This window comes from Desarmillaria tabescens, assembly GCF_030435595.1.
Source record: "Desarmillaria tabescens strain CCBAS 213 chromosome Unknown EV420scaffold_71, whole genome shotgun sequence".
In the NCBI taxonomy this organism is placed as follows: domain Eukaryota; kingdom Fungi; phylum Basidiomycota; class Agaricomycetes; order Agaricales; family Physalacriaceae; genus Desarmillaria; species Desarmillaria tabescens.
This window is the reverse complement of record NW_026848370.1, coordinates 116,397-135,534: the sequence shown is the minus strand read 5'-3', so window position 1 is coordinate 135,534 and position 19,138 is coordinate 116,397. Positions and strand designations below refer to the sequence as shown.

The 19,138-nt window shown below is 47.5% G+C and overlaps 7 protein-coding genes across 7 annotated transcripts; 6 read left to right on the top strand and 1 right to left on the bottom strand.

The window, feature by feature from the left end:
* The first annotated feature begins 665 nt into the window (after positions 1-665).
* EV420DRAFT_1580426 (uncharacterized protein) lies at positions 666-1,815 on the top strand. The gene is made up of 3 exons (XM_060474618.1): positions 666-777; positions 829-1,289; positions 1,316-1,815. Exons 2-3 carry the CDS (start codon positions 1,112-1,114, stop codon positions 1,675-1,677), a joined length of 540 nt encoding a protein of 179 aa, XP_060323921.1. The 5' UTR covers positions 666-777; positions 829-1,111; the 3' UTR covers positions 1,678-1,815.
* A 1,586-nt stretch (positions 1,816-3,401) lies between these two features.
* On the top strand, positions 3,402-6,796 carry EV420DRAFT_1769052 (uncharacterized protein; the record flags this gene model as incomplete). The annotated part of the gene is made up of 14 exons (XM_060481003.1): positions 3,402-3,469; positions 3,520-3,541; positions 3,599-3,798; positions 3,857-3,943; positions 3,994-4,018; positions 4,112-4,205; positions 4,254-4,509; positions 4,560-4,904; positions 4,974-5,172; positions 5,236-5,283; positions 5,332-5,651; positions 5,707-5,841; positions 5,900-6,699; positions 6,750-6,796. 14 exons carry the CDS (start codon positions 3,402-3,404, stop codon positions 6,794-6,796), a joined length of 2,646 nt encoding a protein of 881 aa, XP_060323920.1.
* A 284-nt stretch (positions 6,797-7,080) lies between these two features.
* Positions 7,081-9,252, bottom strand: EV420DRAFT_1122228 (kinase-like domain-containing protein). Its single transcript, XM_060465925.1, has 8 exons — positions 9,101-9,252; positions 8,523-8,998; positions 8,449-8,474; positions 8,096-8,395; positions 7,824-8,039; positions 7,641-7,768; positions 7,449-7,596; positions 7,081-7,396 (listed from the first exon to the last, which is right to left on the bottom strand). The coding sequence occupies exons 2-8, from the start codon at positions 8,798-8,800 to the stop codon at positions 7,209-7,211; spliced, it is 1,284 nt and encodes a 427-aa protein (XP_060323919.1). The 5' UTR covers positions 8,801-8,998; positions 9,101-9,252; the 3' UTR covers positions 7,081-7,208.
* Positions 9,253-9,419: 167 nt separating this feature from the next.
* EV420DRAFT_1580419 (uncharacterized protein) lies at positions 9,420-10,340 on the top strand. The gene is made up of 2 exons (XM_060474617.1): positions 9,420-9,841; positions 9,901-10,340. The coding sequence occupies exons 1-2, from the start codon at positions 9,546-9,548 to the stop codon at positions 9,902-9,904; spliced, it is 300 nt and encodes a 99-aa protein (XP_060323918.1). The 5' UTR covers positions 9,420-9,545; the 3' UTR covers positions 9,905-10,340.
* Positions 10,337-11,293, top strand: EV420DRAFT_1580416 (uncharacterized protein). The gene is made up of 2 exons (XM_060474616.1): positions 10,337-10,725; positions 10,749-11,293. The coding sequence occupies exons 1-2, from the start codon at positions 10,668-10,670 to the stop codon at positions 11,267-11,269; spliced, it is 579 nt and encodes a 192-aa protein (XP_060323917.1). The 5' UTR covers positions 10,337-10,667; the 3' UTR covers positions 11,270-11,293.
* A 2,595-nt stretch (positions 11,294-13,888) lies between these two features.
* On the top strand, positions 13,889-14,254 carry EV420DRAFT_1650149 (uncharacterized protein; the record flags this gene model as incomplete). Its single annotated transcript, XM_060478421.1, has 2 exons — positions 13,889-14,177; positions 14,226-14,254. 2 exons carry the CDS (start codon positions 13,889-13,891, stop codon positions 14,252-14,254), a joined length of 318 nt encoding a protein of 105 aa, XP_060323916.1.
* Positions 14,255-14,559: 305 nt separating this feature from the next.
* Positions 14,560-15,745, top strand: EV420DRAFT_1122090 (uncharacterized protein). The gene is made up of 7 exons (XM_060465924.1): positions 14,560-14,857; positions 14,904-15,062; positions 15,118-15,213; positions 15,264-15,289; positions 15,346-15,441; positions 15,495-15,589; positions 15,653-15,745. The coding sequence occupies exons 1-7, from the start codon at positions 14,797-14,799 to the stop codon at positions 15,666-15,668; spliced, it is 549 nt and encodes a 182-aa protein (XP_060323915.1). The 5' UTR covers positions 14,560-14,796; the 3' UTR covers positions 15,669-15,745.
* Positions 15,746-19,138: the final 3,393 nt, after the last annotated feature.

The window sequence follows — 19,138 nt, the reverse complement described above, 5'->3', positions numbered from 1 at the left end:
CTCCCTGAGTGGCCTGTCCACCGCGAGCGTGGTGGAGGTTCCAGATCCCCCAACACGTCCTTATTCGAGAATTTCATGTCTGGTATGTTGTCATTCGCTTCGCGTTTGCGAGCCTCAATATTGACCGTTTCGTAGGTGTTTTCTCAATTGAGAGGAAACTTCATCGTGATAAAGAATACGTGCTTGACAACATCCGTAGACTTGGCGGAAGTCTATGAAACATTGAAACTTCTATCCCTTCCACTGCTTCAACTGTAGCGAGCTTCGTCAATTATTGTCTGCTTTGATATCTTCTCGCAAATTTAAAAGTTTTCGCGACGTGTTCTCCAAGTCCGACTTATTGCAGATCGGCTTTCTAAATCGTTACGTGGATGCCTATCTGGAGTCGACATGTACTTTCCATACCAATGCCGTAATCCTTCGCGGCAACCGATACAAGCTTCATATTTATCTAGGTAACTCACAGGGCGCCTAGTGCTATTGGCATGAAGGCGATTCCAATCAAGCTAAGTATGCAAACTTCGAACAATATTGCCATCCGGAGTCGGTGTTCAACAGGCATTTTAACTGGATAATACTGTTTTAAAATTCTGAGCCACACACGTGGCCGCGCTACCCTGCATGCTGAGTTTCTCGGGACCAGATTAATTGCACTTGATAGGCTTCCACCACCATCAGCAACCCTGTTCTCCCGGTTTTGCTAAGGCAGGGATTTCTCTGTTGTAGATATATTATGTCCGCAACGCTCAGCCCTTCGGATTTTGTCTACCATCGAAAGTGAGTATTCCCCATGTTGAGCCTTTGACGCGTCATTAATTCGTGAAAAACAAGGGGTAGCATTTCCAGCCTGCTATGGTCTATCTGGCTCAGGTTTCCACCATCCATTCAACTATCCTACTATCGACTGCTATGGCGCATCGCATAATGGCATCATCCACGAACGACACTATGGGTCATCCAACTTCCCTTCAATCTTTACGCTAAGGATGGGTATGGCGTATCTGTCGGCGAAGCTATCGCCACTCAGTTCGTCTCAGAAAACACCACTATACCAGTTCCGTGCATCTTGGATGTTGTACCGTCGGGCCTAGACAACCCATACTTTCCAAACATGCAGAGAAACTTCATTCTCTCGACTGGCATCCCTGGGACAATGTTCGGTCGCAGCGGTGTACTTGCGGACAATATGACTGAGGAGCAGGCGTCTGTGTTTGTAGACACTCTTCGTGGGTGGATTGACCAGCTTAGAGGGTTGCCTCCACCAGGCCACGCGATATCTGGTATCAACGGTGCTTCCTTAGCTATCGAATTCGAGAAGGCGAACTCGTCTGTCCCTTTGCGTCACAAGAAGAATTTCATGCTCAGTATTTTTGCACGCCTTGGGAACCCCTCGATGATCATGTTCGTGCAGCACTAGCTAAACGACAGTCGACCCAATACAAGATATGCTTCACGCATGGCGATATCACACCTATAAATATTCTCGTTGATAAGGAATTGCGACCTATTGGGCTAATAGATTGGGAATGCGCCGCGTGGATGCCAGAGTACTGGGAATATACAAGAGCCATATATATTCGCCAGAGCTACGCGGGATGGTACCATTTGTTCGGACGGATATTCCCAGACGATGACGACGAGGTAGAAGCGGCGATTTGGAAACATTACGTGCCATGACAGTTATCCATATTTTTTACTCTTAAAAGGCATGCATGATACTACGAGGTCTTGGTCCTGGTCTTCTAAGAGATGTAGAAATTCCACTGTACTTTCTATCAAAAAATCCATTGTTCGTTACCAAGCGCACACACCCATGCGTCAAGGGTAGACGACTTTGCCCACGAAGGGTGTCTCATCGTAAACCACCTGTTCGAGGCTACAGCTAGCTAATCGACAGCCAGCGTCGGCGCATCATGGCCGTGCACGGGAACTGGTGCCTACCTCAAAGGAGGGAACCCGCCGTGTTCCGAAGGCGAACGAAGTACACTGTGAGGCACGCTTGGAGATCCGAACACGTACTTATGTTTGTATATTATAACCTCGATCTGGTAGTTTTGATTTTTGATTCACTGGCTGGGTCGATCTGAGACAAGCTAAGATCGGGTAAGCTTTCTAGGGCGTCAACGAGATACATACTTATTCAGTTCTGCCTCGTGCTACCGACAAGTTCAGCAGCAACATATGTAAGCACGCACAATGGGAAAGACCATTCTAGTATACAATTTCAATGGGAATTGAGCCATCGATGGCTCAAACAGCTCCTCAATACCCGCACGCTCATTCAGCTGGATAGTCAACATCCTACGCCTCACTACAAACCTCAGGCCTACCGCAGTCGTGTATGTAGCGTCTGTCTATGAGAAACAAGTTTCTCCCATCCATTTGACTATCTTGCTATTGACTGCTATGGCGCATCGCAGAATGGCATCACCCCCACGGCTTGGTCCACTGGCTAAGTACTAGAGCGGTCTGAGATCGGGTAATTTGTCCAGTCTACGACGCGAAAAACTCGCGATATTGGACAGAGAGTCAAAAACATACGCGAATGAAGCACTAGCACTCATCGCCATTACTTGAGGTTCATTAGGAAAATCGTCTGATAGGAGATAATTTATATAAATGCAATCGAGATCCTAGGTAAGAAAAGGCCTGAGGACGCGTTAGACCTTGCTCGAAGAAGGATAACAAAAAATACTCGCTATTCCTGATTTTTCTTGGTATTCATATGTACTACCCGACTAGCCTTTCAGCGATCCAAGAAGACGAGTCCAAAAAAGGCCACGAGAGTAAGCAAACGCATTTTGAAATTCCCCGATTACCCTTTGCACTCTTACCACCACATCAAATCCTTCGTCTTTGTTGGAAAATGCGAGATGATTCTGGCAATCCGGCATTCCGGCATGCTGAGTAAGAGATTGGTAAGAGAATGATTGTATAGAAATTACTAGAATAGGCGTAGTTTAGTATAAATATGCGAAGTAAATGGGCAAACTCCTCACGAGTTTGTAACTCAGAGACTAGAGGTCTTACAAGCATTGTACTAGGATACAGTCCAAAATACAACAGTCTTCAATTTCACGTTCTCTTCAGGTTGACACGAGTGCAAAATAATACCCGGTTCTTTCAACATCAAACATCATAGCTGTCGCGACGAAAAAGTACCACATATACTTGACATATACACGAAGTTTATGTCCCGGCTCGTTTCGGACCGACGAACGAAAATATTTTTGGAAAACGTCACCAGTGGCAATGTTTCTTTCTTCTTTACCTTCAAGCTAGGAACCCTGCTCCCAGTCTGAAGGATTTTGCTATTTGTATTCTTGAACGCAGCCCACCCCCAACCTTACGGTCCTCAGTGGGTTTGCAATTCCTGCCGTTGCTTAACACGACGCCTCGTCATGTCCGCGACAACTGTTGCTTTGAAGGAAACAGCGACTCAATTGTTCAGAGAAGCAAAATTTGATGAGTGCGTATCGCTCGAAGACTTCCATGTTCTTGACTTATCTCTAGCCTCAGAGCGGCCAAAAAATATCGGCAAGTACGCAGCAAACCGTTGACTTTCATATTCTCGGCTGACTCAAAGAAAAATTCACAGGCCGAAGAAATAAATCTTCGTGATGCTGTATTTCCCTCCAACCTAAGCGCTGCCTTGTATGAGCTTGGAGATTATTGTGGGAGCTTCGAAGCAATCTGTCGAGCTGTGCAACAACCGGATTGTAGTTCTAATCTACACCAGCGTCTCTCCCCTCGAATGGCGAAATGCCATATCTATGGCACTCGGAGTGGTACCATTTCGTATGAATTGATCTCTCAACACGCCTCTTCTGTCAAGATGCTAGAATCGACGTCCCAGGAGTGGGAGGATCAAGAGTGAGAAGCCCGGCGTTTCAGCCGCGGCGCGATTAAGGCTTGTCGAACTGCCCAAGTCAAAGCCTGATCCGTATGCATTTCCTTAAACATGACCCTGTATCGGCTTGACTCTCCTGACAGTCACCCTGTCCTCGAGTATTTCAAGGTTAGTGATGCATGACGTCTTACAAAAGGTTTTTTTTGACTCGGCCCACCGTAGATTAGGCATGATATTCTCATGTCACTGACCGATCAATAGGATCCTCAACAAGACGAAAACCCGCTCGTTTTGAGCCAACTCGCGCTCTCGAGAATCTCAAAGTTAGCCTTCTTTTTTGGTGGCTGCGGGGATGGTGAGTCAGCTCCCTTCTATTTATTCACGTATAATTTTGTTTTGCTAGCCCGGCATGTCTTTGGAACGCTGATTAGTCTACACAAATCATTTACGCAGCTCGGGAAAAACAAGAAGAAACACTTCCGATCACATCTAACTTTTCTTGACATCCATCCAACAACACTGGCTTGCGATCTGGTTCTTTTCATGTTCATGGATGATCTGATTGCCAGTCGCAATTCTGAAGAAGAGGAGGCCGAAATCAAAGCTACCTTATTCTACACTTATTTTGGTGTTCTCATGCCCTCGTACTGTCACCACAGGTTAGCATTATTCCCCTGTCCTTGCATCTGCTAACTCATCTTTAATCCAGGTTTCAATGTGTTGTCAAGAGGTTGATCAACGGGTTACAAGCGACTCCTCCCATAATTCCTGCGTGGATACACGCTGACGCTGGGGCTATACCAAAAATCGTACGCTCCTTGACATTCTGGCAAGACGGACTGTCTGGTAAGACCGTCGACGGTATGCTGGCCCGCCATGTTTTCGGCTTGCACACGCAAAAAGTGGAGCCGAACCAGGATCTCCCTCCCGAGGTCATGACCAAATACGGGGCTCGGGATCTGCGCGAACTGAAGCTTGAGCGAGCGATTCATATCAGGGACGTTATGACAGATGAAGAGGTCATACAATTGTTTAGAGGAACCTTCGCACAGCCGTGCCCGGGGCGTAGCGAGCCTCTAGGTCGAGATATGTAGCTAGGGAAGACTCGCGAATGTGTGTACAGGGCTATGTGCAAGGACGTTGAAGCGGGGACCGGATGGGTATCGCTCAATGCCCACAGGGAGGAGAAATGGTATAACAAGACCTCTGTTTTTATCCCTCCGGCAAGCTTGTTAAGGCGACACGATGGTTTCGAGAGAATTTGGAAGACGATCAGGGACAATTCCTCCAAGGACAGCGGCGATGGCGATCTCTTTAAAAAGGTTTGTTATGTCGTTTTGACTGAGCGATGATGACGGCTGATTGGTATTTGATGTTTATAATAGGTCAAGATGGACATCATCTCGTCTTGGAAGCCCAATCCGTCACTCTTCGTACGTACTGATTAGGTTCAATACTATCTTTTCTGAAGCGCCTGTCAGGACCGCGATATTGATGAGAGTGGCACAGACTATCCCAAGATGGACGGCAATCCTTTTGAGCCGATTCGCCATTTTGAAAAGTTCGGTGTGAACAGCAATCTCTTGACAACGGTGGATCGTAATAATCCTGCCTTTTCGGTTGCGATGTTCTTCTTCGATGCTGTGGTGAACACTCTCAAATATATGCGAGGACGCGTTAAGCTTGAGTTTTTACTCGGAGACGTCTCGCAGCAGCTGGCGAAAATAAACTTCGATACGGACAGCTCGAGACCAGTTGACTTCCCAAAGACCTTTACTCGCATGTGGCTGAGCAATGTTCCGTAAGCGTCATCTCGCCCTAGTCTCGACTCCACACTAACCGCTTACTGTCGCCAGAGATTACACTCACGGTCCGCTGAACATGGCGCTCTACGTTGTGCCAAACAATGAAGTCTCCCCACAAGCGACTGTTTCAGCCAATTGCTTACTCGACAGAGGACTATGGCCTGATGATGATAGTTATTGTCATACGTAAGTTCAGCGCATATACTACCTCAGTCTGAACTGTACCTTACCAAACCACTGGCAGATACACGCTTCTCATCGCCGAGGAGCTCCCAAAGTTCCTTGGGTGTCGTGTCATCTCGATGTCGCCTTACACGAGAATAGTCCTGGCTTCTCGCACACTCCCAATACCTCTAAAAGAGCTTGCCTCGCGAAATGAACTCATCACTTGGCTTACCCGTATCCTCCTCTGCATCATCCGACCCGGACATACAAAGCCGACACCATGCCTCGTCCATTACCCTAACAACCTTGCCGTATTTGTCGATCTCCTGCTGCTACACCTCCACAAAGTAGGCTTCCCGGCTCACTGGTTAGCGTACTTCCTTGGACGTGTCCTGTTGAACAACCTGGCGACTGATGTCGCACCGTACCTGGGGGCTTTCCCTATTCCCCCAGAGGAACGTACGCGGCGGGTACCTATGCGTCGAATAAACTTGGATCCTTGGTGTGCGGAATTGAAGACCATCTTAGCGGAAGGATTCGAGGCGTTGCCGTTTCCTGTCTTCCTTTCCTTGCCCTGCGATATTGGGATATTCGAAGTTAGTGTGCCAACTGAAGTGTATCCGCGCTCGTCGAGCCCGGATGTCATGGCGCTCATGTTCTACAATCCCAGGGTGTCTATGGCGGAAGACCTGTTGTTCAGCATTGATGATATCCTAGAGAGCAAGAGAATACCGCCGCTGCATATACTTACTGCGGCACTCGCAATCGATCTGCGTCGCAACGGGGTCATCAAGTGGCGAATGAGCAGAGAGTGTGTTAGTTCGATGAAGCAGGAAGGATGGGTATTCGCGGTTTTTCGTACAGACATCTACTGTCCTGGTGAGTTATCCCCTCAAGACCATGGGACGAGACGGCTGATTTTGTGTTAGCTGCCGGTCCCTTTTCCGCTTCGCGGTGGATGGAGGTCTCGAGCTGATGCGTTCCTTTGGAAGCTTCAAGTACAGGTATATCTAGTTTGGTGCGAGGGTCAAGTAGTGAACATAGATCTCAATGCCTTACTCCTCTTGGTTTTCTTGAAAATCGTTCTCGGCTTTGGATATATCAATGTACTGGGAGTAGGCACGATCACTTGTAGACACAGACTACGTTATATTTTTGCAATCACTATCGTACTCCCGCTAATGAGTTTCTTTCTCCGCTTCCGAAGCACTTTTCAAAGTTACTTGCTTCACCCGTGTGTACCAGCATGTCCGGCACGGTAAACATCTTAAGATACTGTATATCGAGGAGTGTACAAAGGTCAAAGATCGGTCCACAGGCTATTTCCGACATACCAGCATTAGAATGCAGGGGACCATCTCTGTATAAACATACAACAAGCAGAATTCTTAGTCAGAATTGAGCCATCGATGACCCAGCAGCTCCTCAATAACCGCACGCTCATTCGGCTCGATAGTTAACATCCTACGCATAAAGTCCATGCAATCCGGCGACAACGTCAGAGCGGCCCCACTCTGCTCCTGCATCAATGCTTCCAAAGACTTCTTTGGGAATAATTCTTTGTGTCGAAGGGATCCTGTAAAAGGAAGTGAGCACGACTTGGGCTCTATACGGAAGATTGGTCTCACCATCATCACTGAACCACGCCTTGCTCAATCGGCTCCGATTCCGAAGGCTCGCGGGGAACTCGCCCAAGGCCTGCACCTGGTAGGCAGGGAGAAATATGGGATCGCACTGAACGGGGAACAGAGGTCTCCCGACGAGCATGCCGTACAACTGGACAAAATCAGCTTCTTCACTGGAAAGACAGGGGACGGTACCATGCAACCAGCGCTCCATATATCAACCGATTTTCCCCAGCCTGCGCGCAGAGCCACCTCTGGGGGACGTATGCCGACGGGACAAACCTCCTGGGTAAAATGTTCTCCGGTTTTATCGGCGTAACAAGCTTCCGCGTACATGTTAGCATGCATATACTGCGAACGACAAGTTAATACACGAACCGACACCGAAGTCTATCAGCTTGAAGCTAAACAGGTCCCACGCCTCGGGGCCGTCGAGATTAGGCACGATTTGGATACTTTTTGTTATCGTGACGGGTGCATCGTTATCTGCGCATACTGGAAACGTATGTTGCTGAGCAGGGATTAGTGCGCCCACACCCTCTTTGGGCATTTCTTCTAGTGGGGCTGTCATGACGACGTTGGTGATTTTGACGTCTAAGAAAACGGTTGGAATTAGCACGAGAATGAACTTTGAAGAGAGAAAGGCTGACTTGTATGTATGATGTTGCATTCGTTGTGAACATAGTCCAGTGCGGAGAGCACGTCTCGCATGACGCGTTTTGCGCCGTACTCTGGTATTCTGTAGCCAGCGAAGGATTGCTCCGTCAGAGACAGCAGATTGGATAGAGCCATTTCAGTCACGACGCATAGATGTTTTCCGTGAGGTCCATTGATATGGAATGAGTCAGTAAGGTGGACGACGTGGGGGTACCCGACGTGGCCGGGGTTTTGGCGGCGCAAATATTGGAAGAAGTCGAGTTCGTGGAGTTCTGGTGCTTGCGTTGCTTCACCTAGGTATGTATCAGCATGAAAATTCAACGAGAAGCGCCGTTTATACGCGCACCAATCATTATTTTGAGGGAGACATCACTGCACAGAGTTGTTAGTCACAATCTCATGTACGAGTTTCACACTCGCATGTTTGTTTCATTGTCGCGCGTGAGCCAGACAGTCGAGTATTCTCCCCATCCCAGTTTCCCAGTGATTGTGTACCGTCCACCCGCATAGTTGTCGCCTACCTGAACTGGGTGATACCCTCCAGGTTTATATCTACATCTATTCTCTTCATTGAGGGTCCACTCGGGCGAGGCTTCTGTGGAAACTTCATTATTGACGGCAGCGTCATCTTTGTTGGCAGTCTTATGAGCTGCTGGTACCGATGAGACAAGGGCTCGATTTTTTTGAGAAAAAGACATGAGGGTAGACAGTCGTGGGGTCTTCGAACGAACGACGAGAGTAGAAACTTTTGCATCTAGTAAAAGTCAAGCCAAACAGTCTTGCTGCAAGTTGGAACAACGCGTATTAGTACTTGGTGTGGCTCTGACTGTGTTCGGATTTTCATCTGCTTTTCGAGGAAATTAAAGGATGCCAGACATTAACGAGAAAGAGAACGGCTATCCAATGTCCAGACGGTGGAGATAGATTAATGAGGAGGAGACGGAAACCTACGGAAACGTGTTTAGAAGTTGCTCAGGGGTGATGGAAAAATATCTCGCCTATTGCCGAATCCATCCGCTGTCCCGATATGGGCATCACCGCCCGTTTTGATTGCTAACATCCGTCTCACAGTAATGAAAGATGTGAGCTACAGGCTGCGCAAAAACAATCTACAGATAACGGTTTGTCATCCGTCATTCATTTCGCTTCTGATTAAATCATGAGCACCACGAACCGTGAGGACTATCTGCTTTGAGTGTGCGACGACTCAGTTTCATGAAGATATTATGGATATGCAAAGCAGAATATCAGAGAGCCTAAATTTTCCTGTTTTAGAGTCGCGACAAGGACGCCGACGACTATTTTGAGTCTCGGACGGCGGATCGGCCCGTTTATCCCGCCAAGACCAAAATAAACCTTGGACCCCCTATCCCCATCTTCCATCCTTACGCCCATCACGCCGTCTCTCTCGACAGCACCATACGCTCTTTAACAGTCGCCACCATGCCTTTCACCACTGCCGTCGACTCTGCCCACTCATTTCTTCACGAATGCCTCGTCATCATCCTCATTGCATACCCAGTCCTCCTCTTCCTCGTCCGTGTCTATCCACAGAACCTCATTTCCCCGGTCTTCCTCTTAGCATTGACGACAATGTGTACCTTTGTAGTATCCGCGGTACTGAGCGTCGTTATCCTGATGTTCCACCCACCAGAGAGTAGAGATGTTGAGGGTTGTCGCGACGAGAAACTTGTCGCACCGATGATTGTTATATCGGAGCATGATGAGGATGAGAAGTTGTGAGTACCTCAGTTACGTTCTGTGTTCTGGTTTCTCGTTATCTTATGCCACGATGCAGATGAGCATATACCTGGTTTTCTTTGGGTTTAGGGTCGAAATACTGGCCTCACATTCATTTCACGTTAGGCGTTAGCTGGGCTTTTATGTCTGTCAGAATTCAAATTTCTAGGGTGATTGTTGTGCGAAGGTGTCACTGCAAGTCGCAGAACGCTCCGGGATATCGAATCGCCGTTGTTATTTTCGAACTGTATCGCCAGAGAATGTTCCTTAGAACCGGCGAGGTAGTATTAGCTGTCCTTCGTCGTCTAGGAAGAAAAGGACGGTGTGCACCTTTCACCTCTGTTACGATCACCGGATAATTAATCACTTGGATGACTTGATGGTTGGTAGCGAATAGGGTTAGTAAATTTATACTATTTACTATTTTTTTAACCCCCATTCCTGGAGAGGCTTGACACCAAGCTTACTTGGAAACATTTATATAGCTGGTCCACCCGGATTGCGACCATTCATCCAGCCTGCTAACTCGAGCAGGATATTCATCTTTGACGTCGGAGAACGTCAGCGTAAGGATCACTCAACTTGCACATGCTCGAACTTCGACGAACTGCCCGACTATTTTCTCCTGGTTTCTAAAGAAATTTCTGAAATTTGGTTTTGGTCGCCTCTGGCATTTTAAATTTCTGAGTGCTACTCGCTCCAGCAAGGTGGGGTCACGAGACCGTGAGTCGCGATTCTCAGACATTCCACCGCCTCCTTTTCTTTTCTTTTCATCTCCGGAACACCAACACCAACCTTCATTTTTCGCTGATTTACCCGGAAACCATGGGTCAATACTGGAACATCATTAATATCGACAGACGCGAGCATCTCGGACACTGGGGTAATTGGGCGAGTTCTTTGAAGCCACCGAAAGCTTGCGCATCATAATCCTTTTGGCGGACACGTGGAAAGGCTGCCGTATCATATGTGCTGGAGACTATATGACGGATAGTCCCCCAAACGTACTCACCTCTGAAGAACTCGCTGAGATCGAGAGTCTCCCTGAGGACATTGAGACCGGGCGTGGGAGGACGTTATATACGTTGGCGACTGAGCATTACAAGCATCGAACCCATTGGAATAGAAGTTTCGACTTGGGCGGGACGGTCTTGAGGAATCGGACAAAGCGTGTTTATGTGCGGCGGGACGCGGTAGTGGAGGAATTGGCGGAGTATGGTGGTGATATTGGCAGCGTACTGCTTGCTAACATCTCCTGGTCGAATGACTCGTCGTGTGCGATGAGAGTGGATCTTTCTAGAGGCGCGTGGGCGGGAGATAGGCTTGATGTAGTGCCATTGTGGGCGGTGGAGAATAACGAGGAATGGGAGGATGTGACGGAAGACCAGGTCAAGCTTACTAGGTTTGCTATTAGCTGTAACCGCTGATTTGTTCTGTCTTTTATCTGCTATTTGATCATGAATCGTATCTCTTGTTATTTTTGAAGGATCAACAAGGTATGCAGTGTGAACTGTATAGATCCGAATTACCCAAAGTATTCTAGTGTCCATGCCGCACATCCCAAACAATCAACCCTGTTCGTCACGAACAGCGGATTTGGGTGATGTCCCCATCTGTGAACTATATCATACACAGTCGACTGTCATTTTACCATAGCGTCCAACGCAAACGTTAAGGAGCTCCCATGGCAGAACCTTGTACTACCTGAAAGGCATCAGGACTATAATCCGCGAGAAAGGTGCTATTACACTTACGTTTACCGTTTGCAAGGTATACCTTTCATCCTAATTCTCCGCGCTACCCGCTATAGCTAAGTCGAATTCGTTACATCTATAGACGAAGATTGCGTCAAGACGCGAAAAGTTCATCTATCCTAAAATACGTTCAGCCGGAGCCAAGAACGGGTTGGTCGGTCCCAGTATCACGTTCCTCAAGGCAAAAAGTTATAACCGTAGATGTCGGTGGCTGACCAGAGGCATTACCTGTTGAACACTAAGAATTGGCACGTAGTTTTTTGAGGAAACAGAAATGACCCCCACCAGATTAACTGTAGAATTCGGTTGATCGGTTAGCCGATGATGAGAGTGCGTTCTCAAATCAGCTCGAGCCATACGTACCAAAGGTAAGCTCGATAACGGCTGAAAAAACTACAGTAGCCATCAATCTCCAACCATTGTTGACAATCGACGGCAAGCCCGAACATTGGGCCGTTTTCACCAGCTATGTTGACAGTCGCGAGCAAGTTTATTGCCTGTTGATCTCACAGGCATAGCGACAGCCTGAAAAGTCTCGTGCTATACATGACAGACGTTCAGCGAAAAGAGAAGTTGGTCTCGAAAGGCATGGGTAAGGATCTGGGTATTGTTATTGTCAGCGGCGATGCGAAGTTCGAAAGTCGAGTAAAACTTGCCATACTAGCTCGGTGCTCAGCCCTTGATACCGAAGATATTTGTTTCCTTTATTCTTGCTGCTTGTCAGAATCGAGGATGGCGGGGGAAATGTTGGTACCAAGTACGGCCGTGATGATCACGGTCAGAAACGTGTTGATCGGCTTAATCGGCGACCTGCTTGATTTGGTACTTCCGTCATCAACGTCAGCTGCTTCACCCGTCCATTTCTTGCGACGTTATCAAGGGCCTTTCAAAGCTGGCACTGCGATTAAGTATCTGTTATCTTCTTGAAGATGATCAACGTTCATTGTTGCGGCTGGCGTTCGGAACAACGATGCAAAGCACTGGAGCTGTAGAGGAAGAATACCCCCAAGAGTGATATAAGTGAGCTCCCAGAATGGATTCCCTCTTATTGATCTAGGATTGTGTATTGACAACGTCCAATATTTTCTAAGATCTAAGGGTGGCCGGCGTGCTGCTCGCCGCCGTTGCGCCATTTTCTCAGCATGTGCTCTCAGACTTTATCCTGCAGTCAGCTTCCTTCTTGTACGACGCTCGTACACTTCCCATCCGCAAAATTTTGGATGCTGCCTGGAATAGCATGTACGAGGGCGAAGAAGATACAACGTGAGTGAGAATACTAGCTTGTGTACGTGCTTGTCGTCTCTCAAATACTCAAATACCCCGTTCTAACAGCCGTTTCAGAACTAGAAAGGCGCTCTTCTATCTGCTCATGATGATATAGCGATCGCAAAGCATCAATTCTATTCAAGGTTGCTCATCCTGGATTAAGTATCGATAACTTGCAGAGACGCGGAGTAAACCCTGCCGCCATGAGTACGGTATGACCGGAGACCTTTGTACGTCCTTTTTGAATGTCTCAAATGCAACAACTCATTATCCTCTTGCCAGCCAGAGTGCCACCTCAAAGCAAGCCTGAGAGACAAAGAGATATCGACCCCACATTTCTGATCGCCACAGCCTAGATCAATACTATTACATGTGTTATAACCAGAAGCACAGTGAACGACGATGAGTGACAACAAGTCCATTGGCCTTCTCACACGCCGTACATTCTCGAACTGATCATCTGTCTATAGACACCTGACTCGTATATACAACCCTCGGTTCAGAGTCCGTGTGGACGCAGAACTTCCCATACCCGGGGGAAGAGATGCCATCAATAACTCTGATGGGTGTTCATGGATGGTCACCGGTACATATTGTGGGCTGGAACTGGGAAGGTATGCTCAACTACATGAGAAAGGTACGCGTTTCGGAACAATTATGCTCCCCAAAATCCAATGCCTGCCGAGTCGGAGGCTTTCTCAGCACGTAACGGCCAAAAATCCGCAAGGGGCGTGCAACCCGATGATGACTATCGCGGATATAGCGGGGTGATTGTCAAATCGTCTAATGAGCATCTATTATTATAAAATATCCTATCCTATCCCCGATTCAAAGGCAGTAAAGCTAACGGGATCTGGATCACTCATTTCGTGAGTAATGAAGTTCGACCCCATCCCATTATTCGGTACACAAACCCGTCCAACTGTACCCAGACCCTTTTACTCATCTGTTTCATAGGAAGGACAACTGACCCATTCACTCAGCCGGCAATTGACGCGAGATATTCTTCGTTAGACTGGGACCTCGATGTCCAGATCATCAGCTCCCGTGTGTCTCGAACTATTCTTACCAGTCCTCCACTCAGGTCAGCGGTGTTTTGAGGCCGTAATCGACTTTTTTAAGGCCGTAGTCGACTTGAGTATTTATGATGAATTGTATAGCGACCTCTTGACCAGCGATTCTATCCCGGGTAAATCAGATCCCGAAGATGGCGGCCGCAATAGCGAAGAGGATTGGAGATCATGTACTCTCAGCGGCTTCACGGCAGTATCACACCCAATTGGCACACTGGACATGGAGAAATATAGTCTTGGTGGTGCGTTGAAAGTTTCTTTTTGACTTACACTATCTGATCGTCGCGCAGGCGTTGTCGACTCTCAGCTCAAAGCTTAAGATACGTTTAACGGTGGTGTTGCTGACGCTTCTGTTCCTTTACACAATAATGCTCATTTTGCGGTAGGGCTCCAAAAAGCGGCAGATCTAATCAAGGACTCGTATTGAGTGTCTCGATGTCCTACACAAAAATAGCATACCAGTAATAATGGTTACACCAGAGGCAGGATGTGCAATGAAGTTGCGCCCTGGATGCCCCTTGGAGCTGTTGGGTATGTCCTGTGAACACGAAGAACTTCTCGGGTGTTTGGGACATACTAGTGTTCAGATGATCCCACCACGGGCTGGATACTTAATTCAAGTCATGAGCAGGGCTTCTCGGGAGCTTCATCACGCATGTGCCTGTACGGCGTAGGTGAAGTAGCCGAGAGGTAATAATTAGCTCTACTCTCAACCACGTTGGTCTCGTCTTGCCGTCGTGCCTGGAACCATCCCGTGGATTGGGGGTGTCTGGAATTCTGGATACAATTATATATAAACTACATTAATGGATTGAAGTTTCCCCATCGAACGAAATCGCCCTCTCTTTCGATACATCCAACATGTACTTCTCTCTCGCTTTTATCATTTTTGGCTTCGCGCTTGTCAGCCCTGTCTTGTCCCGTATGCGTTCTATATTGATATAACCATTATGCTAACACTACTGTAGAAGAAGTTTGCCCTGGGCAGGTCACCCTCAGCGAGTCTTATATTGGCGTGGACAAGAACGTCAAGGTCGAGACTGTGTCATGCCCTGAGGGGTCTCTCACTAGGCGTGGCGACGTGGTTTCCCGCCAAGCTCCTGTCACGAATGTTTGTGGAGCGCAGTGTAAGTCTATCTGCATATTCTGTATGTGGGAGCTTGGGTTGATGTAGACGACTAGGCAACACATTCTGTTTCACTCCCAGTGGTGGTGGACCGGATCCTAACGATTGTCACGTAATTGCTGATGCACTTCGCTTTGACGGTGTTAACATTGGTGCGTTTCTCCTTGATTCAAGGAATTTCTCCGAGTTCACAGTCAGATAGGGAACCTCTTCGATATAAACAACGGTGTACGCTCTGATTAAAATTTAGATCATTGCTGTCCAGAACCTGAACATATTTCCAGACTACTGGCAACGTCGTCGTCATGAGCTATATTAGTTGCCTGTCCTTCTTTGCCAATCAAATCAACGGAGTTATGCAGTACTGTCGTGATGATTGGGTATGACGACGGATCTTTGTTTGCTGTGATCCATTAACTCACTTCCGCTATAGGCATCTGTCATTGATTTCGTTGCTCCTAATTGCCAATCTACCCAGAATGCGCATGGTGGAGACTGCCTCGCCGCCGATGGAACGTGGTTTATCCAGTGAGTTTTTCCATGGCTACTATAGCAGACGTGTTCTTTAATTGAGTGCGAATTTCACTACAGGGTCCAGCATTCTTAAAACAGTCGGCCGTCTGAGCGTTTGGGATGAAGTAACAATACAAGGACAGCCACAAGCGAAAGAATTTCAGATACTTGAACATGCGTAGTACCACTTTGTCTCTCCCGTTACCAATTAGCAATGAATGTGTTTAAACTACATTTCACGAGCTTGACTAAGGAATATGGGTAGGTGGGTGGATAGGGGACTGCACAGAGTAAACATACCGTGTATATAGCATGGCTAGAATGACTATCTTGGTTATATACGGCCAGATTCTGCAGGTCAGTGAACATTCACCTTTGCTAGTGTCTCCCATGACACTAATATGTTGCTCCAAGGAACGATACGGGCGCTCTCAGTGTCACAACAGGATATTAAGATGTCCAGCGATCAAAACGGGGGAGGACGAGCAAAAATTCCGATGTTTCTGCATCAAGCTTGAGCCGAAAAAAATGTGATACGGTGCAACACGTACGTCGCCCATGTATCACGCCACGCTGACGGATTGACAAAAAAAGCAAAGGCCACTCCTGGCCCATATCGATGATCATGAAAACGAAACAGTTTTTAAATTCGAACATTCACACAAGAAGGCGTAGGTGCTTTGTATATTTGACATTCTCTTGGAGACCGCTGCTACGGGCTAATGACTCGCAAAAATACGCAGGAATTATACTAGACAAGAGTTTGTTGGGTAATTGATGAGCATTTGCTTCAGTCAGCCACCAGGCCAGTGCAGGAGTCCGCCGTAAAGGAAGTCGAATAATAGGGAAAGTGCCAGTTGGATCAGTGAGAAGAAATGCAAGACCAAGCAAACGTCTAGGAAACCTGAGGACCCGAGGAGCTTGCGATGCTCTTAAACATGCCCAATTTTTGAAAGGAATGAGTGCCTCGATGAAAAACGTTCTCTCCCGCCTTTACGACATTGAACGAGGTCGCGTCTCGGTCTTTCACGGAGAAATTCACCAAGAATAGTTTCCCAAAGATAGTTATAGCATTGAATAGCAAAACACGATAGACATGTATATGAGATCTGTCTAAGCGTCAGACAAAAGAAAAAAGAGAAAGCACAAGAACGCACGGATTATTCGATTACAGCCCCATGCGGACGGTTGAACTACAGCAGTGAACTAGAGGAGATCAGGCGAGATGCGTTAAGGAAGGAAAGAGACTTATGTGATACCAGAACTTCCTGGTCCCAACCCATGTCTATAACCAGTCTCCACGGAAGCGCTCGGCCTTCTTTAAGATAACAAAAGGCGGCCGGTTGAAAATGGTGTCGAGGGAGCTGGCGTGCCATACCAGCGTTGGTTTTCCTTGTTCCCTTGGTGAGGGGTATGTTTCATCGCAGCTATTGGAGAGATGAGAATGCAAATGTATGAAGAAGGTGCCACCGCTTACTGGTCTTCTACTTCAGGCTAGAGACTTGGCTCTTAAAGGTCTCTTCCTCGTGCGCTGATATTTCGGCTTTCGTTTCTCGTTTTGGTGCAGGTTCGGGAAGGCGCGGTGAAGGGCGAGGATCAGCTGTAGAGATCGCTGTCAAAGGCCAAGTAAGGCAACTGATTGCCTCGTTGAATTTGGAAGTCCCAATGCCGTTTGACAATGTGTCGACTCCTCTCCAATGAGCCCGCCTTGTCGATGCTGTGATCTGGAAACTGAATCGAGGAATTGGATTCTTTTCCAAACAGTCGAACGCACTCGGATTTCATCAACCAGGGTGACTCAAAGTGAAGAACAAACGCAAGACATCGCGATTTCGTGTCCTGATGGCGAATAAATGCTGTATACTTTTGGGACACGTAGATATGAAGATGTCGATGTCTAGGAGCCCTAGGGATGGCGCTGAGCAATGTCGCACACAACGATAGAGCCAAAGCACGTACCTTGAAAAACCAAAGCGTTTTTCACGGCAACGAGAGTCCTTGAAATTTCAGAAAGTTTCTTCAGCATCATCTGTACTTCTCTTGCGAGCTGCCTACGCGAATAATGTCGGTGCAAAGAGAGCAGACCCTGGGTATGCGACAATTAGCGACGGCGCGCGCAATCATGAAATTCAAACCGTACCTGCGCCTCATATTTTTCTCCCCGGGATCTCGAACTATATATTTTCCACCATTCTGCAGTCATCCAGTATCATTGTCGCGTGAGTCCGCCATCATCGAGGTCGTCGTTGGCGGGTTCGTGACCAGCCAAGTTCTAGAAGTTGCATATATGCCAAGTGTCTCCCCGCAGGACCTTTGGCCGTCTACTAGAATGCACCATCCTGAAGGTGACGCGGCGAGCTGGATGAAATACGAACATATTGACATTGGCGTTGGTGGGGCTGATGGTGGTACGAAGCAGAAAAGGAAATCGACTGAATTTCAAAATCGTACCTGCCTCCTGCTCTCATGTTTGTTTGACGCTTCCTAGACCCACACAAAAGTGATTGGGTAATATACGCACAATTACTGAAAAACACTAGAAGTCCTAAGTAGTACGTGTCGTCGTTATCCTTTGTTGAGCAAAGGTCTAACGCGTTGTCACGCCTTTTCTTACCTAGGATCTTCATTGTATTATCCCAGAAAAATATCAATGCTTTCCAGTGAACAAGCGAGAACTTAAGGGATCTCGATCAGTCCTTCAGAACCATGCGCCATTATCTATCGCCAGCCCAGGTAAAATTTTCGTTGACGCCCTAGAAGGCTTACCCGATTCTACTTTGTCTCAGATCACCCCAGCCAGTGGGCCAAAAATCAAAACTATCAGATCGAGGTCATAATATACAAACATAAGCACGTGTTCGGACCTCCAAGCGTGCCTCACAGTGTACTTCGTTCGCCTTCGGAACACAGCGGGTTCCCTCCTTTGAGGGAGGCATCAGTTCCCGTGCACGGCCATGGTTCGCCGACGCTGGCTGTCGGTTAGCTAGCTGTAGCCTCGAATTGGTGGTTTACGATGAGTCACCCTTCGTGGGCAAAGTCGTCTACCCTTGACGCATGGGTGTGTGCGCTTGATAGCGAACAATGGATTTTTTTGACTAAGTTGCAACCAGGTAATTTCTCCTCAGCCTTTAGGCGTTGCGTGTGAATAAGAGACTTCACATATTACTCATGCTCTCCAGCCTGTCTTCCAGTAGTGCTTGACGGATTCCTTGGGGGTGCGTGGACGTATTAATTCGACATCCTCGTTGCTATATTTACGTTGTTAGTTAGCGACAAACGTGATCGAGTGCTGTCCCCCCCTCGAGCATTACTCACAATTGTATTTTGGCTCAATACTCAGCGAGAGCTATCGCAGTCGATTCAATTTACATGCAGCACGCGTAGAAACTTTGTTAAAGTTAGGCTTTCTGTCCATGGTGTCCGGTGCATTTTCTTCTCCAATGATTCCAAAACAAAATCAGATTCAACGGTAGGCCTGCCGGTCTTGATGGTATTTACTTTTGAGTTTTGCTAAGGCCTTTCTCCTCGCTGTTTGTAATGACAATATCGCTTATCGTGTTATTT

Coding starts and splice junctions, on each gene's coding strand:
- EV420DRAFT_1580426 (XM_060474618.1), top strand. CDS start 1,112: ATGCAGAGAAACTTCATTCTCTCGACTGGCATCCCTGGGACAATGTTC. Junction 1,290..1,315: donor CGCGATATCTGGTATCAACG/GTGCTTCCTTAG, acceptor ATCGAATTCGAG/AAGGCGAACTCGTCTGTCCC.
- EV420DRAFT_1122228 (XM_060465925.1), bottom strand. CDS start 8,800: ATGTCTTTTTCTCAAAAAAATCGAGCCCTTGTCTCATCGGTACCAGCA. Junction 7,597..7,640: donor TATGGAGCGCTGGTTGCATG/GTACCGTCCCCT, acceptor GATTTTGTCCAG/TTGTACGGCATGCTCGTCGG. Junction 7,397..7,448: donor GGCGTGGTTCAGTGATGATG/GTGAGACCAATC, acceptor TTCCTTTTACAG/GATCCCTTCGACACAAAGAA.
- EV420DRAFT_1580419 (XM_060474617.1), top strand. CDS start 9,546: ATGCCTTTCACCACTGCCGTCGACTCTGCCCACTCATTTCTTCACGAA.
- EV420DRAFT_1580416 (XM_060474616.1), top strand. CDS start 10,668: ATGGGTCAATACTGGAACATCATTAATATCGACAGACGCGAGCATCTC.
- EV420DRAFT_1122090 (XM_060465924.1), top strand. CDS start 14,797: ATGTACTTCTCTCTCGCTTTTATCATTTTTGGCTTCGCGCTTGTCAGC. Junction 15,063..15,117: donor GAATGTTTGTGGAGCGCAGT/GTAAGTCTATCT, acceptor GTAGACGACTAG/GCAACACATTCTGTTTCACT. Junction 15,290..15,345: donor TCTTCGATATAAACAACGGT/GTACGCTCTGAT, acceptor ACATATTTCCAG/ACTACTGGCAACGTCGTCGT.